Genomic DNA, 18,127 nt, shown 5'->3' on the forward strand with positions numbered 1-18,127 from the left:
TGAAAGCTCCTTTATTCTAAGTTTAGTAAAAGGTATTTCATCATTTGGCAAATCTTACCTTACCAAATTCACTAAGTAGTGAGCTGGCTCTTCGAGTGCCTTTTGTTCTCTTTAGAATTATGCTATATGAAGACCAAAACATGCTTAACAGTTCTTCGCTGTACTCCACTTTTAAACAGGTTTCAGCAGAGAACCTAAGACCTCATGAAGCAAGTTGAAACATGCGAGAATTTCACTGACTTTTTAGGAGGATACTCTTCCTTTGGTTTTAATTGGGTATTTGGCCAAGAAATTCTTGAAAGCTGTAATATAGGAAGGGTATTAAAAAGCTTGTGTCAGGAACTTGTTTCACAGAACATACCAGTTCTTATCTCAAAGAATATGCAGCTTTACTAGCATATGTTTTGTAACTTCGCTAGAGTAATTTTCAAGATGGTGGTGTGGGCTTTACACTTCCATAGACCTGTTAGCTGTATTTTCCAGTTCTTAACTCTTCTGCCAAGGCAGCATTTGTTTTGTACAGATTTGTACATCTCATTTCTTGTCTCTTTCTCAGGCTAGATGCATTGGCCCATTGCAAATGGAGAACATGTGATTGCTAGAGAATGGAGTGGTGTTCTCAGTGATTTGTTTGGTTTTATCCCCTCACATAGCATACTTCTCCCAATCAGACCTGAATTTGGTTGACCAAGAGGGGAATTTTCAGTAATCAAGCAAACCTGGCTCTTGTCTCATGGCACAGGGAAGGAAACCCACTGAACTCACTTCATTTGGCTTAGAGACAGGATTGACAGGCTCTGAAAATTTCTAAGTCTTCTAAGCAGGCATTGTTTGTGTTTTGCAGAGTAGGAATTAGCTGATAAGTGATAAGAACTAAAAAGAGAACCATAGAATTGTTTTGGTTGGAAAAAACCTTTAAGATCATCAAGTCCAACTACTAGCCCAGCACTGCCAAGTCCACCACTAAACCAAGTCCCTACGAGGAATGTTGTTATACTCTCTTCCTGAGGCCTGATCTATTACTAGTTTTTTTAAATTTATTTTTTACTTGGTCAGTGGGTTCAGTAATTTACATGTATCTTTAGCTTTCCAGTCTGTGCTGACAGATCTTGCCCTGTGCAAAGAACTAGCTGTATATACCTACAGCATTGAGGTTGAAATGTGTTCAGTTAGTGTGCTGTACCTGGCACTCACAGCCGTTGGTGACTTTTCCTGTTACCTGTGTCTGAACATATTGGGATCTGTAGTTTCTAATTGTCTAAATGTTTTGTTTATGAAGTAAGTGACTCCCTCTGCTGTTTAGAACAAATTAAACAATTGTCAGTTAACATGAGAGTTTTTATTTCTTTTAAAAATTTCTTGCACGTAAATGTAACACTTAGTGGTTAGCTTTTGGAGAAGATGTTTTTTAAAAAGATAATGAAAATGCTTGATGTATCAATATTAATGTCAGACAATTTTACAAGAAAAAAATTTCCTTTGTCATTTCTCTTTTCATCGTACTTAACAAATTGTATTGTTGTATTTAAGAAATGCAACTGAATTAATTGGAGAAAGACTATTTCAGACTTGACGTAGTAAATCTTTTGCTACAAAAAAAAGAGCCCCATGGTTGCTTGAGGAGAAGGGGCAAACATTCGGCAGCAGCGGTTGCCTCACAGATGTGTTAACAGACTTACAGTCTGTCAGTATCTTGAAGAGAACATAGCAAAGAGTTAAATAACAAAGGTATGATGTCCATCATTCTGAGCACAGTAATACTTTGAACATAGTGATGCTTGCTTTTTGTGTAGCAGAAACATTACCTATAGAGGAAAACAGCACTTCCAAAGAACACCGATTTTCTGAGGACTCTATGGATTCTTCACTTAATTCTGTAAATCCTTCAAGCCCAACTCGTCGAAGTTCCACAGAATATTGTGCTTCTGGGAGTGCAGCATTTTACAGAAATTCCTTTCAGCCAGTGACTGCTACCTCAAATTTAGCCCCAGTCCTGTGCAGGCTGTCCCTGAGCTCTGCTGGGAGCAGCAGTTACTACGAAGTCAGTAGGAATCGACTACAGAGGCGAATCGAAGGTATGCTATATAACTGAACTTTCCAAAATACAGAACAGCTTTTATTAACGTACAAAGTCCATGAGTTATGAATAGAGAAGATATTTTCCATAGAAGAGCTTGTATATGGAGTGAAATGCTGTGCTCTTGCCAAGCACGTCAGACTTGCTAACGTAACTGCAAATGCAGAACTCGAGCCTGTTAGAACTAGTACTGTGGTGCAAGCCAGGGCTGTCTTGCTCACTGCACTTTCTTCTCACTGCTGCTATGGACCCTGCAGCAGGCCACACCAGAGAGGGCTAGATTTATACAGCTTACTTCCTGAGCATCTTACCAGCTATTGCCGCGTTGTTGAAATATGGGGATAGAGTTTCCTCCTGTCCTTCCCTTCACCTGCACAGCTTAACTTGCCTTTGACACATTCCCAATTAATGGCATCTCGAACTAGTCTCTTGAGGTTGTCATAGTGTTAATGCTTATGCTGCTGTAAATATTTACAGTTATATGAGGCATTAAAGACAAATGGAACAGTTCAATATATTTGGAAGAAAATGAAACATCTTTCTTTTTAATATATTGCAAAGAATGCATAATGAAAGGTGTGGTTTACTATTAAGAATGAAATGTGTTATCCCTGTATAAACTCGTGATGCTTCTTCCTTTTGCAATATTTTTATACTAAAAGCTGCAAGTTCCACAACTGGACTGGATTTGAATTCACTAAAAAGGGAACCTTCAAGAGTATTGAATAGGGATCCTTCCACCTGGTCAATAGAGGAAGTAATGCGTTTTGTGAAAGAAGCTGATCCACAGGCACTGGCTCCACATGCAGAACTCTTCAGGAGACATGTATGATGCATATCCATTCTGTTCTACTAGATTGTGTGTCACATTAATTTCTTAAAGTACAGCTTCCACGTCTGTTGCTTTATTTGCAGTTGAAGGTAGAATTGACTCTACTGATGTATTACAGGGAGGCTGAAAATTATTTTTCCACCTGAAACTCCTCCTGCAGTGTTATTTTCTCTGTGTTTCAGTCTCATTAGGCTGAAGTAAATACCCACGGCTTTTCAGCTTCTCAGGAAAAACACCAGTTCTGGGTGTATCCAAGTTCTAATGGCCAGCATCTGTGGTACCCCTGTCATCCTTGGTACCTCTGGAGAAGGTGGCATCCTCATGTACTGTGTGGAGCATTTGGCCTACATAGATGACACTTATCTAAAAAAGTCTGTTTTGAAGACTGATTTTCCTGAAGTAAAGATGCTGTTATGCTTTGTTAGCTTTACGCTTGGTCATTAATACTGAAATTCAGAGAATCAACTAAAATGTTTTATTCATATGTTTTGAAAAAATTTCATAAGATCTAACTAGATGCTGTATTTAGAGTGATAAACTCTGTCAGTTTCTCTGTGCTGTTTCTGGTCCTCCTTCTTCCTTCTCTCTGTGCATTTCTGTGGCAAGTTGCCCAGCAAAGAGCTGCTTTCTTATTTCATTATATACATGGCTCTCCCAAAAGAGACTGGTTTTCTCTTTAGTAGTATTTTACCCTTGTTCTGCACCAGCTCCTACTAACAGTTAAATTTCAGAGTAAGCTGGATTAAAGGAAAACTCAAAATAACTTCTAACAGAGCTGCCTGTCTTATGCTTTATTCTTAGTTGTATAAGAAGAGTAAATGTCACTTGTGTCAGGTTTATGTTTTTTTTAAAAAAGAAAGACACTATTTTTCTGTATGGTATTTAAGGAACTAGTTGCCTGTCTACAGTATGTAATGCTCCCAAGAGCTTAGGACTGTCACATTTCAACAGCTTCTCAACCAGGCAGTTGAAATCTGACAAAGTTCTCCTTGGTCTTTATCCTGACAATCTGCCTGGTTTAACCTGGACATAGATCTGTCTTATTTCACAGATTCAGATGGTCTGTAACCCCTTCTTCCGTGTGACTGTTTGCATGCGCATGCCAGAATCCTCCCACAGCTGTGTTCAAGGTTCAGTGCAAGGCCTCAGTGCTTGGATCATTTAATCTCCAACTGCATAGACCTTCCTTTGCAGCTTTTTTTTTTTTCTTTTTTTTTTCTTTTTTTTTTTTCTCTCCCCTTGACCCATTCACTTTTTTCCCAGCCAGTACCTAATTTTGAGGGCTGTTTGGTAATTTTATTTTACTTACTGTTATTCTCTTTAGCATCTCAAATATTGTAATCATACATAAAAAATACTAAAATAAAGTAAATTTAAGTGGCCATCTGTAAATATAAAATTATACTGTTACTTGTTTTTATAGACTAGATAAATTTTTACTACAGTATAAACAAATATAATGTACTTTCCCATTTTACCATGCAGCTTGTTAAAGTAGTGGTATATTGTTGTGTTTATTCTCTTTCTTCTGCAGGAAATTGATGGGAAGGCACTACTCTTACTGAGGAGTGATATGATAATGAAATACATGGGACTGAAGCTGGGGCCTGCCCTAAAGTTGTGCTACCACATTGAAAGATTTTTTTTTTTTTTTTTTTTTTTTTTTTTTTTTTTCTCTCCCCTTGACCCATTCACTTTTTTCCCAGCCAGTACCTAATTTTGAGGGCTGTTTGGTAATTTTATTTTACTTACTGATATTCTCTTTAGCATCTCAAATATTGTAATCATACATAAAAAATACTAAAATAAAGTAAATTTAAGTGGCCATCTGTAAATATAAAATTATACTGTTACTTGTTTTTATAGACTAGATAAATTTTTACTACAGTATAAACAAATATAATGTACTTTCCCATTTTACCATGCAGCTTGTTAAAGTAGTGGTATATTGTTGTGTTTATTCTCTTTCTTCTGCAGGAAATTGATGGGAAGGCACTACTCTTACTGAGGAGTGATATGATAATGAAATACATGGGACTGAAGCTGGGGCCTGCCCTAAAGTTGTGCTACCACATTGAAAGACTTAAACAAGGAAAGTACTAGGCCATGGAGATACCACGAATATGTGTGTTTGTGTCACACTAATCTCAGGTTCACAGCCATTGCCTTTATTTCAAACTGCTTTGCTGATAGAAATAATCTTTATTTTTTGAAAATGCTCTCAAAATGCAAAAAAAAAGATATTCAGGATAAAGAGGAGAAACAAGAATCTATTACATTCTAGTACTTTGTGTACTATTTCAGGAAGTTTGCACAGAAGGACACTTGATTGTACTGGGGGTGGACACATCATGTAGCTGTGCTCTCTGAATTCTGAAAAGTGTATTTTCTGTTACAGACTTAATTAGCATGTTCGTATTCAGAACCAAAATAGCTGAATCCCAAAGGAAAGTAATAGATCAAACGAGGATTGGGTCTTAATTTTTACAAGGATGGATGGTTGTAAGCTTTTATATTGCAAGAAAATTCCGAAAGAGAAGATCTCATCTTTGAACTTCTGATCTTCCAGCAGAGTAATACTCTAGTATATTATTCTAGATTATTCTTCCTAGATTTCCATAAAGGGAAAAACCATGTGAATTACTCATGGACGATGGAGGTGTGCAGAGGGAAGGGTAATGGAGGAGAGGACTTAATGCAAATACAAACTTTTATAAAGTGTGGTTATCAAGTCATTTGGTAATTTATGAGGACAAATGTACCGTATGTTGTCAGTTTATGCAGGCAATAAATATTTGTTTCATGGAAGCACATATTGGCTGTATAAACAGCCATTTCTGGAGCAGACTGATTTAACTGGAACAGTACATCCACATTTGAAACATTCCATCTTTTTGGCAAGTTTGGTGTGGATATGGATATGTATATCCATGCTTTTTATATATGCACCTGTATGTGTCGGGGAAATACATACTATTTTAAAATATGCATACACGCTGTACATATGTATTCAGTTTTTTTAATGTGTGCTTTGCACTGTGCCAGAGAGAACTGTACAATTTCTTGTTTTTTTTTTTACCAGTAAATTTAGTTCTGTACTATTTTCGTGTTCATTAGGACGTGTTTACTTTGTCAATTTTTGGAGTCAGAAAGTGACAAACAATCAAAGGGTGACTTTATTCTTGCAGGTGAGATCCCTGTCCTATGCAGTGCTCTTGGTTATTCATCCCTGAGCCATACATTCTGGTATATTTCTGGGAAGACGTATTTGGTTCCAGTGTTTTGGGCTTATGTTTCCTATAAGGAAGTGCTCCTATGTAACCAATAAGCCTTTTTTGGGTAAAATTGGTGCTGATTGTATAAGCTGCAAGAATGAGTGGTGACAATGAAGCAATTTATTGTCACTGCCAATTGTAATATACATCAGGGACAATATAATACACTTTCTGTGTAGAAAACTGAATGTACTGTATGTAATAGTGCAAGTGATAAAAGTATTTGCTAGGGAAGGTATAGTCCTAAAATGGTAGGTTTTATATTTCTTACTGCTTTTTCATGGGAAAGCAGATAGTATAAAAGTATTTTTTACAAATTCCTTTGCTGGAAATGCCTTGCTTTATCAATATTTTGATATTCATCAGGTTTCAGCAGAGATACTGCTGCAAAATACCAAATTTTGTGGCTTACAAGTGTCCAAGTATTTTGTTAGCTTAAGTGACTGCAATGTAATTTTAATTTAGCAAGTCATCTGGACTTTGAGAATTGTTTTTATTATGACATCATTAGACATTTGACACTGAAGGTTATCTATATTGATTTATTTTGCATATCTTTTGTGGTTCATGTGTGCTTAGATGAATAATACAAGCATGCTCTTTAAAGAAAAAAAAGGTCAGAACATTGATTGGAAAAACAGAATATTTTCTTTGTGTTAGGAAATGGCTGACTTGAATGTAACTGTATGAAAGTTGGTTATATATTGAGGAAAACATCACGCCCCACACGCTCAGTATATTGTTGCTTCCTCCACCCTTTATTATGCTGAATTTCAGAGTTCTTTAGCATGAAGAGATTTCATCAATTTAAGTGGAAGTAAACAAAAGCTGTTTTCATTTTTTACATTGCCATTGGCTTGGCATAAGAAAAACAAAGATGTTTACATTTTCAGTTTGGCCTTTATGAAATAACATTTTTGTATATGGCACTATTATGGGTATAAGTATTTGTTCAAGATTTTCTGTACACGCACGTGCGCAAGGGTCGCTACGAATTTCACCATGTGCTATAGCATGAGATTCAGGAGTTCCAAGTGTTGTAGCAGAATATATTTTTATTCTATATTTTCAGTAGGGTGTTCTTATCTATCAACAAAAATAAAATAGCTTGTTTGTTGTTGTAGCTGTCTGTTTTGTTTGACATTGTGTGTATGTGTGAGCACCGTTTGCATAGGCAATGGGCGCTATCTTATCTGGCATTCAGCAGTTCTTGACAGTTCATGTAAACATGTGATGTAAGGAAGTTTTAATCGAAAGGGTAAAATCATCCCAACTGGAGTTGTTCTATGCTTTTAAAGTAACAGTTTAGGAATATATTCAACTATTAGTTTTGCATATTGCATTTTGCCACTTCCAGCTTACAGAATTCTCATGTAACCACTGAGGGGAAGAGACTGCTAAAAACTGTTTATCCTGTGTTCTGGTGAAGACTTAGAGTATTTTAAATCAAAGCAGCTAATGGCAATAGGCTTGAGCTTCATATACTTTGTGCTTTCTTATTTCTGTGATACAGAACTCAGTTGTTCCCGTGACTGTTCTCAGTGGTCAGCCTGTGCTTGAGAAGTAACCAAAATGAGGTTAATGGGTAGCCTCAAATCCTTTGCAGGCAAAATATAGAACTTGGGAGTTGTTAGTAACAATAGTCCAAAGGCATTTTGCATCTCATCTTTCACAGAGATACTGAATATCTTTCTATAGTGCATATTTGATATAGAAGACAAGAAGATTTATTTTTATTTCTGTGAGTTGCTTTTCTGTCAACAGAGATTCATCTACCTGTCTGTTTCTGTGTCTTTCAGTTGGCTTGGAAGACAGTGCCATAACTCCTCAGTACATCTTCAGATCTCTTCTATTTGAAATTAAAATGTTACTGCCTGGAAGGACTAGCAGCTCTCACAATCATTGTCATAGAAGACCTATGCAGTATTGAAATTGAAGAGTGCTGTATGATGGGGTGATTGCATGTCGTGATTGACATGACTGCACTTCTAACAAGTTAGTTGTAGCTGTATACATATTGTAGGACTCTACAATGACAGACAGCAACATCATGTTATAAATGTTAGCGTAAAGGATGAATCTCCCCCTTTTTTGTTTCTTTTAGTAAAGGCATACCATTTTTCACTTCAGGTGGTGGGCATAGGGGCAAAGATGTTCATCTAAATACTCATGGTATTTTTTAGAAACTGTTCTTTCTTTCCAGTCATTCACTCATATAATTTGCTCAAAAACAATGTTAACTGTCTCTGTAGCTCTGATGACAGTTTAATCGGAGTCTGAGGATGTGATTGTGTGTGTCCTGAACATGATACAGAACTTCTACATTTGAGTATCTCAAGTATTCCTGCAAGGGAAAATGGAAGCCCTAAGTAAGGGTAACTGAAATCTGGAAGTTTGAACCTGCTCAGATGAAACACCGTGATTCTTTGTGCTTGTCTTTGCTTTAATCGGAGGTGAAATACAGAGACTGAAACATGGGTACGCTGCTGAATTAATAGCTTACTTTGCTGCTGAACTCAGAGGGCTCCTGCCACCTTTTCCTATTCATGTATTATTTCAGTGGTACTACTTAGGATCATGTTTTCATATAAAGATGAGTAACTAATGGAAGTCTATTCATACGTATGTATATGTGAATCTATAATGTAAATATTTGTTTAGATGCTCTGATATCCAGAACCAAGGAGTTAGAGCAGCCTGGGTCCAGTGGTAGTAACTGTTGTAAGATAATTTGTGTCAGTCTATTTGGTGCTTCTGTCTAGACCACTTCTGAAACTTCTATACGTAATTCTCTGTGCCAATTACTCTGAAATGATATAATTTTTAAAAGCTTTTTCTATAATAGACTGAAAATAGTAACTGAAAGTAGTAAGTGCATAGAAAGCTGTATAGAAAGCAATGCTACAGGGAAAACCAAAAATGCTGCTCAGCATAGGCACGAGGATTTTCAAATTAAATGTAAGTTTTGCATCCAGAGCTTGTTTCTAGTTTGGCTTGTATCTGCTTGTATCTTCTGATTAAGAGCTGAGGAGTGTATTGCAGAACTGAGGACTAGTTGAGGTTGAAAGGAACCTCTGGAAGTCATCTGGTCCAACCCTGCTGCTCAGGCAGGGCCACTTGCAGAGTTACCTTGGACCGTGGTCAGGGGGCTTTTGATTATTTCCAAGAATGGAGACTCCACAGCCTCCATGGGCAGCTTGTGCCAGGGCTTGGGCACCCTCACAGTGAAAAAATGTTCCCTCATGTCTTTCAGTTTGTAGATATTGCCTCTTGTCCTGCCACTGCACAGAGCATTGCTCTATCCAATTTTCATCCTTCCCTTAGGTATACATTGAGGAGATTCTCCTTGTTCTTTCTCTTTTCCAGGTTGAACAGTCCCAGCTCTTTCAACCTTTTCTCACAGGAGAGCTGCTACAGTCTCTTCATCATCTTTGTGGCCCTTTGTTCAACTCTCTTCAGTATGAGTGGGCCACCTCCTCTGGTACTGGGGAACTCAGAACTGAACACAGCACACCAGTTGTGGCCTCACCAGAGCTGAAGCTGGCAGCACGCCTACTCATGCAGCCCAGAGCAGCCTTCTTTGCAGCAAGGGCACATTGCTGGTTCATCGTTAATTTGGACATGGTCACCAGGACATCCCAGGTCCTTTTCTGCCAAGCTACTTTCCAACTTGGTGTTCTGGGGTTGTTCCTTGGCAGGTGCAGGACTTTGCTCTTCCCCTTGCTGAACTTCACGAGGCCTCTCTCTGCCCATTTCTCCAGCCTGTGGAGGTTCCTTTGGGTGGCAGAACGACCCTCTGATGTATCAGCTGCTTCTGCTGTTCCTAAGTAGTAAACTTGCTGAGGATGTGCTCTGCCCCATCATCCAGATCATTCATGAAGATGTTGAACAGGACTCGACCTAGTCTTGACCCCTGGGACACACCACCAGTCACTGGCCTCCAGCTGATCACCAGCTTCTGGGCCTGGCTGTTCAGCCAGTTTCCAGTCCACCTTGCTGTCTGCTCATCCAGCCCATATATCACCAACTTGTCTCTGAGGGTCTTATGGGAGACAGTGCCAAAGGCCTTCCTCAAGTCCAGGTAGACAATATCCATTGCTCTCTCCTCATCTAGTAGGCCAGTCATTTCATCAAGAAAGTTTATCGGGTTGGTCATTACTTCCTCTGATGTAAATACGCTGACTACTCTCGGTGATCATCTCATTTATGTGCCTGAAAATTATTTCCAGTGTTAGCTGTTCCATGCTGACTGGCTTGTAGTTCCCTGGGTCCTCTTCCTTGCTCTCCTTCAAATAAGAGTGATATGTGCTTTCCCCTGGTCTTCAGGCACTTCTCCCATTCACCACAATTAATAAAAAATAATGGGGAGTGGCCTCACAGTGTCATCTGCCAGCTACCTCAGCACTTGTGGGTGTAGTCTATTAGGCCCCTTAGCATTATGTGTGGCCAGTTTGCTTAAGTACTGCCTCACCCAATTCTTTTCCACTAATCGTCCATCTTTCTTACTCAAGCCTTTCCACCTGGTCTCTGGGACCTGGGATTCCTGAAGGCTGGTCGTGCTTGTGAAGGCTGAGGCAAAGCAGACATTCAGTACTTCTGCCTTTCCCATGTCCTGTGTAATGATGTCCACCATCTCATTCAGCAGTGGGACCACTTTTTCCTCAGTCTTCGTGTTGTCACATACAGAGTACAGACTATTTTAATGCAATCAATATCGTGTTATTGAGCACATTTTACAAGTGGATAGCAGTATTTTTTCTTTCATTGGGTAGCTGGTTGCATAATAGAGTAAAATGAGCATTTCATTCTGACATTAAATGTGTGAAGCTGTTCTAAAAGTTACAGGCATCCTAATCTTTCTGCTGCTGTTTCTGTTGAGTTGAAGCTACGGAGAGTTAGGCTGGCTTGGTTTAAACAAAAAGAAAAAAAATAGAAAAAAAAGATGCCCTCAAAATCAATTTCAAAGGTAATCTATTCCTCTCTTTTTTTATTACATGTAAAACTATTGGAGTGAATAAAAAGTGCTCATTTGGATGTGCCTGAGAGTGATGTAGAAAAGCAGAAGCTGGTTTCACACCCATTTCTGTGGTGAGATGGTTGCTGCTTTTTTCTCTAGCCCTGATTATAATCTTTTGCTCTGTGAAGCTTACTGTCTGTAATCCTGGGATCTTGCTTCCCTGCCATCACTGCTCCTGTTGTTTCAAAGGTCATACAGAGCCATTTTTAGACTTTTATCTTCTTAAAATCTGAACAGTCTTTTGTAAACTTGCCCTGTTTTGAATCTGCAACTATGAGACATTTTATTTTTTTCAGGGTTTTGTTTGTTTGTTTGTTTCTTTTTTTACAGTTAGAACCTCAGATTATTTTTTTTAAAGTAGAAAAATACATGTATTTTAAAACTTTCTTCTCGTAACAGTTTGCCATAAATAAATTCTCACTCATGTGGCTGTGTAGTTGATGGGTGTACTTAAAATATGCCCTTCCAGTGGTCCAATAGGCTTTTAAATCTCTCACTAACATGAATCATCCATCCCTGTCTTAGTAGATAATTATGATGAGCTGTGATTTGGCCCATTTGAATTGGAATTAACTTCCAGCTCCAGAATCTCCAAGTCCTGTTGTACAAGCTGAGGAGTTTGCATGAGCTGCTTCTCCTCCTAGCAATATTGGCCAGTGCTAGCTTATTTTCAGCTTTCATTATCTGCAGAGGAACTGTTCAGCGCTGATAGTGAAGGCTTCACACCTCTACTTCTTTTCGTTTTGAAATACGTGAAGACGTTTTCATCCACAGAGATCCACTTTTCAGCCTCAAAAATCCAGGCCCTTCCAGGACAAACAATATGAGTAAACAGATGCCAGCACAAGAGAAAAGGGAGGTTGCATCCCTTGTTGTGTGAATAGACGAATGTGAACAGATGTACAGCTTGAAGCTGGCAGAAACCCTCTCTGCCAGTGGTTCCTTTCTAGTTATGACAGCTGGAAGGAAATTAATACACCACAAAACCACCATGATAATTGCCATTACTCTGCATTGGCAGGCTCAGCACTGAGGTCAAGAGCTGGAAAGACAAAGACTCATCTACCCTCCCAGGTGGAAGTTGAGGCAACTGGCAAGGCACTGGGGAAAATCTTAATGAATGGTGATGCACCTTGGAAAGTCTTGTGTTCAAACACAAGAGGCCATAATTTTACTAGATTTCTGCCATTCTCATATTTAGTTTTTTTCAGTAGTTACTGAGCCACTCTGTTTCCCCAAGCAATTATGCTAATGCTGTCCAGACCCCTAAGAGTGGGGTTTTTAAACAGGTCTGAAACTCGTGTTCCCTCAATTTCCATCTCTCCAAGCCAATACTGTCAAGCAGGTGTGCCTCTTACTGGAGATCCTCTGTTTTGAGGGTAGAATCTTTGCATGTGTTTCTTACTCCTATGTGTTTTGAACATAAGGAAAGGACTCTGCAGCTTGCTTCCTTAATCTCTGATGTATGTACAAACTGTTGCTATTGATTTTTCTCCTTGCCTGGGAGTATTGGTGGTACTCTGTTATGAACAGATGCTTCACATCTGGGCACTGTTACTCAAGGTGTGGTCTACAAAGTGCTTTTCTCTCAGTCTGTCTCCATCTCTCTCTTTTTTTATGTCCCTGTGCTCACGTGAAGACGGGGAGTGGGAAGGGAGAAGTTAATAAACAAATGCTCAGTTTTAGTCTCCTTTTGGTTTATGCTTGTGCTTTAGGGGTGAGATACTAGATGGGTCATCATAAGGTACTTGGGGCATATTGCTTATTAGGCTCACTGGGCATCCATGAGGGGTTGGTTAGTTGGTTTTAGTTTGGGGGATTTTATCAGTTTGTTTTGGTTTTTTTTTTTCAGTTGAGTGTTGTCAGCAGTTTTATTTTCAAGGGACCAGCTCAGCCAAAGGGAGCATATTACTTTCATACATCTTTGCCTTTACCATAGTGTATTAGTTGTAAATTGTTTTTACCTGGGTGGTGTTTGGCTACAGGAAATGAACAGGTTGGGGAAAGTTTAAATGTTTTGAAAGAAAACAGAAAAGAAAGCTTGGGATGAGTGATAGGGTTTGCGTGCAATAAACATGAGAAAGAAAATATATGAAGAATGAAGTAATGGAAAATCGGAAAAGAGAAAACCAGGTGGATGTACTAACTTAAACTGTTTCAAATTTGGATGTACTGACTGTTGAGTCATAACTAGAACCTTTGCATTGAGCTGGGATTTTGAAGAGGAAAGTTGGAGATGAACATTGTGAGCCATATCAGGGATGTGAAGTATTTTATCTTGACACGATGTCATCTGAAGAGAATGGTCTAGTAGGGAATGTAATTCCCTACCCAAATCTTGGGGCATCATCTCTCTGCCCTTAAATTGTGTATCCTAATTGAATGAGCTACAGCTACCAACCTGCTCTTGATGTGACTTCTTCTAAAGCCAGGCCAAGGAAAGAGCCAAAACCTAGAAATACAGGATTTGGTTTAATTTCATATAACTTAATGTCTTGGTATCATAGTTGTATAGATTTTTTCTCATTGTAGTCCATGGAACTCTAGATGACTGAGTTGAGGGTATGAGCGATCTGACCAGATACCAACATCTGCTTTGCAAAGTGTTGAATAGCAAGCACTCTTGACACTATTGATTTTATATTTACTAGATTTCCAGTATCTGTCATAGGAGCCTCAATACCCTTCTCGCTTAACTTCAGCATGTGAGAGAACTCCCCACCTAAGATGCTCCTTGTTGTAACTAAGGTGGAACAATTCCCTTACTTGAGTCCTTCATTGAAAGATTTAGTAGGTAATCAGAAGGAAATTTTCAGGTTCATGTGGTACTAACCAAGAAGTTCTGGCAACATCCCATGGCCAACACCCAAGGGGTCTTGCTTGAAAGTCCCAGTGTCCAGAATATCTAGCCCAAAAAGTCTATCCATAGAGAATGTTTCTGGTCTCTTAGATCCTCACTGTTGCACACTTTGAGCGTTATTGCATATCTCTTGTTCAAAGTGGCGAAAGGTGGACCACAAGATTTAAATATTCTGTTGGTCTTTTTTAACCCCACTCAGATCTTCCTGTACACAAATAGGGGTGATGCTAGGTGAATGTGGCGTAGGCATCATCAGGCTTTAAGATTGAGTGTGGCAGCTTTGTTTCATCGTGGGTTGACCTGTGGAGGGTCTCTGAAGGGCAGGCCCCCACTCACGCTGAACCGTACTCTATGGACCAAGCTCTCGAGGTAACTTCTGAAACATTAAAGAATGAAAAATCTGCTTGATACATGTATAACTGTAATGCAGGTAGGGTTCCCCCCCAGTTAACAAGCAATGTCTTGTTTATCAGAAGCCTCAAATGTTAATAGCTTTCTCATGATTACTCCTGAAACTTTTAGAGGTTTCCTTGCAGTACGTAAGCTCCAGAAAGAAGGACCTCCTTGTTTTGTGTCACAGCAATGTACCCTTTGCCTGTGAGATGCCAGACTAGGACAAATCATTGCCTATTCTTAAGCAAAGGAAGATTGTAACTTTGTCAATGAGGATGTGGTGGGAAGGGTGATATTGAAACAATGCAGAAAATGTGGCCGTTTTGAGACAGCTGTGGGCTAAGGAACATTAGTAATCCCAGGAGCAAGGGGGGGCCAGGCACAGCCTGACACAGGGATGTGATGTGTCTGTTACCAGGGCTTTGCTGGAAACATGCACTTCTTAACAGTGAAAACTAATGTTTTACCTGGACAACAGTGCTCCCTTCAAGATATTTTATTAGATTGTACCCTGTTGTTTGCTCTATTAATATCACCCTCTTAGTTTGAGTGTATTGTAGGAATTCCAGTACTAGGATATTATGCTATTATGCTAGGAGAGCTTGGGGTATATGGGCACGAAGCAGTGCTAAATTTTTTAGAGATTAGTAATTTTTCTCTCCAAACATGAAGAAATGTTTCAGATGGTTCAACAACAGAATGGATTTTCCTAGCAGGGCTGCGATACCAGTATTTTAACAACTGTGGAAAATATGTTTTCCGCACTAAAATTAGGGGATTTCCTTGTGTATGTAGGACTGAGTACTCTGAACTGCAAACTTCAGCATTAAGATTATGTGGTATAGCCTAAGAGACATGCAGCTTTAAATGAGGGGGGGAAGCATTGGGGGGGGCAGGGGGGAAAAGGTGAGTGAAAAAAGCAAATTGCACAAATTAACAGCATCAATGTCACAATGGCAAGCTGGCTGAATTCGGGCAGGCAGGAACCGATTCCAGCTAGAAGAAAACAAGGCCTTTGACTGAGCCCTTCAGCATGTTTTTATAAACTTGTGCACAAAAAAGAAACTAAAACATCTGGCACCAGGATATTATGCAATGTTGTCTTATGCTGTTTTCATTGTCTAAGTTTCTTCATGAGGACTGTTAACGAGTCGCTTATTGTTGTTGGATCACTGTCCTGAGGTGCCTCTATGCAAGTGAAGGGGCACAGACTTCTCCAAACTCTCCCTTCAGCATTTGGCAACCACTTCTGTGCCAGCCAGTTTTCCCCTGAAAGCTTTTGCGTGCAAGAAGCAGGAGAAGCTGCTCAGCAAGCCCCTCCAGGCCAAACCTCTGCAGGAAGGTACAAGGTGATCACCCCAGTGCTCTGAGGGCTATGAGCAGACAATGGGTTAAGTAGTTAAAAAAGAAAAGTTGGCACTGATCAGGAGATGTATTGGCATATCAGTTTTACTGTGGATAGGAGCGTGGGTGGTAGGAGAGCCTTGGTTACACACATGACTTCATGCCTGTGATATGCAGGAACGGATGCCTTTGCTGTTCTCCTTCCCCTCCCCTTCCCGTTGGGCTGGGTTTGCTGCTGCTCATCCCTGTCACTCGCTGTGCCAGGGCAGGAGCAGGAAGACCACACTGTCTTGTGTGCTCTGTGTGTGTGTGGTTGGATGTACAGTCCCCCCCTGCTCTCGCCTCTTGGCTGCCTTCAGCCGAAAAAAGCCTTACCCTCTCAGGGCTCACCGGTTCTTGCTGAGCCTTGTCTTTGAAGCCAACACCCCTTCCTTTTCTATGTCTGTCATCTGTTTATGGCCAAGGGCCACATCTTTGCTTCTCCTTTTCATTCTGTGGCTGGCTGCTTACTAACTTTAATAAAGGTATGATGCTCACAGGCCCGAAGGTGGCTCTTACCTTGGCTTCCACTGCTTTCATCTCCCACTTCTCCACCTACTTCTTGCGCTCATAATTGTCTGCACCTCACCTGACTGCTTGTCTGTGCTCTCAGTCTGAAAACTGCCTGGCCCAGGCCAGTTCTCTGGCTGAGAAGCTGCTTGTTCTTTTGGATGAATTTCTGTTGCTAACAGCTAACACCATGTGCCAAAGCCTTAACTGTGGTCCCAGGGCCATGCCTTGGGCTGTGTAGGGGAAGGGAACCAGCTGCCCACAGGTGGTCAGTGGGGTGGTGCAGCTGTCCCTGTAGAGGAGAGCTCCACACTGGTGTGTCTGAGCTCTCCCACCTCTGGGGCTGCTGTGCACCCTGGCCTTCATCTGAGACACGCAGCCCTGCCACCCTCCTCAGATTTGGTGCCTGGCTTTCTGCTTGACAGGGGGTAAAACAGCAGACGGGTAGGTCACCTGCCCCCCAAAACCCTCTCCCTTCTCCCCCACCCCCTTATAAAAGCCCACATTCAAATTCCAAGTCAAAGGAAGCCTCGAGCCAACAAGGGTTGCCCTTGAGGGTCTGCACTGCTCCTCTCTCTACCTCACATATACCCATCATTGTAAAACATCTTCCTCCAACCATTACAGCTTAATGACTTTCCCTTCAACTACACAAGAGGTATTAATGTCTCCATTAACAGCCACCAGAAATGGAAGTTCCATATATCACAAGTACAGCTCCACATCCTTCTCCTCGTGCAGAAGTTTCAGAAGCCATTAAAATGTAGCCCTGCAGAAAATTAATGGCCCAGTATTCAAAATCTGTAATTGCTGCTAGTGGTGAGGAGGAGGTAGAAGTGCTGAATCTTGGTGTAATTAAGTACCTTGTTCTGCAGCTGCTTCTTCCCCATGCCAATGGGTTGTAGGATTTGCGCTTCACACGCAAGGGATGATAGGAGGCAAATGGTCCCTAATTAAGTGTTATTTGTCCAACAGAATTAAGCATCAGGAGAGGTGCCAGTACATGGCTCCTCTTCCCATAGCACAGCCTTGAAGGCTGGGGTTGCATGAAAAAGGAGGGAGCAGGAACTGTTCTAAGCTGCTTCCTGGAAAGATGCTGTTCAGGATATCCCCTCTGCTATTGCAGTGTAAGCAATGGAAAAACCAAGTGGTGGGGTGGATGAGCCCCATCTGCTCTAGGGCATTGGCTCCAGCCTGTGTTGCCATGTAGGGGACATCAGTGGTGATCAGAAGTGCTGAGGAGCTTGGCCCTTCTGGACACAGCTTGGTAAAGCCAGAGGGGGCCCATCCAGGGTTGAGGGCAGAGGGGATCACTAGGACATTTGGAGCCTGCTCTGGTTTTCCTCAACCCTGTTTCAGAGAGGAGATTGCAGTTGCTCTTGTAAAAGCCTGTGGGAAGGTGCATCCATGCAGCTGCTGGTCTGGTCTGCCTTTACAACCAGTACCAGCTGGCTTCAAACTGAATTAGTCACCTGTAGGCACTGGGTGTTTTGACAGTGCTTGTATGGGTCTCTAATGGCATAAAGCTGATTTAGCCTAATTTGTTGTCAGGGCTCCTGGGGCTTGTGGTCTATATTCAGTTAAACCAGACAACTGTGTGCTGAGGGGGCTGGGAGGCAGCCTGTGCACTGAACCTGGGAGAACTAACAACACCCAGGAATGGCCTGCGAAGGACCGGGGGGCAAACCTCAGCCCCTGCAGCCGGTGGTGCCGACTGGCAGTGCTCTGCCTGCTGCAGGTGCCCTGTGGCTGGGGGGGGGGGGGGGGCGGAGGCGGGGCA

The 18,127-nt window shown here is 40.9% G+C and overlaps 1 protein-coding gene across 1 annotated transcript in view; it reads left to right on the forward strand.

Moving 5' to 3' along the window:
* SCML2 (sex comb on midleg-like 2 (Drosophila)) overlaps positions 1-5,012 on the forward strand; it is a 55,602-nt gene extending 50,590 nt beyond the window's left edge. Inside the window, exons 11-13 of the mRNA XM_009993816.1 lie at positions 1,797-2,075; positions 2,740-2,903; positions 4,887-5,012. Coding sequence (XP_009992118.1) covers positions 1,797-2,075; positions 2,740-2,903; positions 4,887-5,012 — 569 coding nt within the window. The remainder of the gene's footprint in view (positions 1-1,796; positions 2,076-2,739; positions 2,904-4,886) is intronic.
* Positions 5,013-18,127: the final 13,115 nt, after the last annotated feature.

The sequence above is a fragment of the Chaetura pelagica genome, unplaced genomic scaffold (genome assembly GCF_000747805.2).
Source record: "Chaetura pelagica isolate M959 unplaced genomic scaffold, ChaPel_1.0 scaffold412, whole genome shotgun sequence".
In the NCBI taxonomy this organism is placed as follows: Eukaryota; Metazoa; Chordata; class Aves; order Apodiformes; family Apodidae; genus Chaetura; species Chaetura pelagica.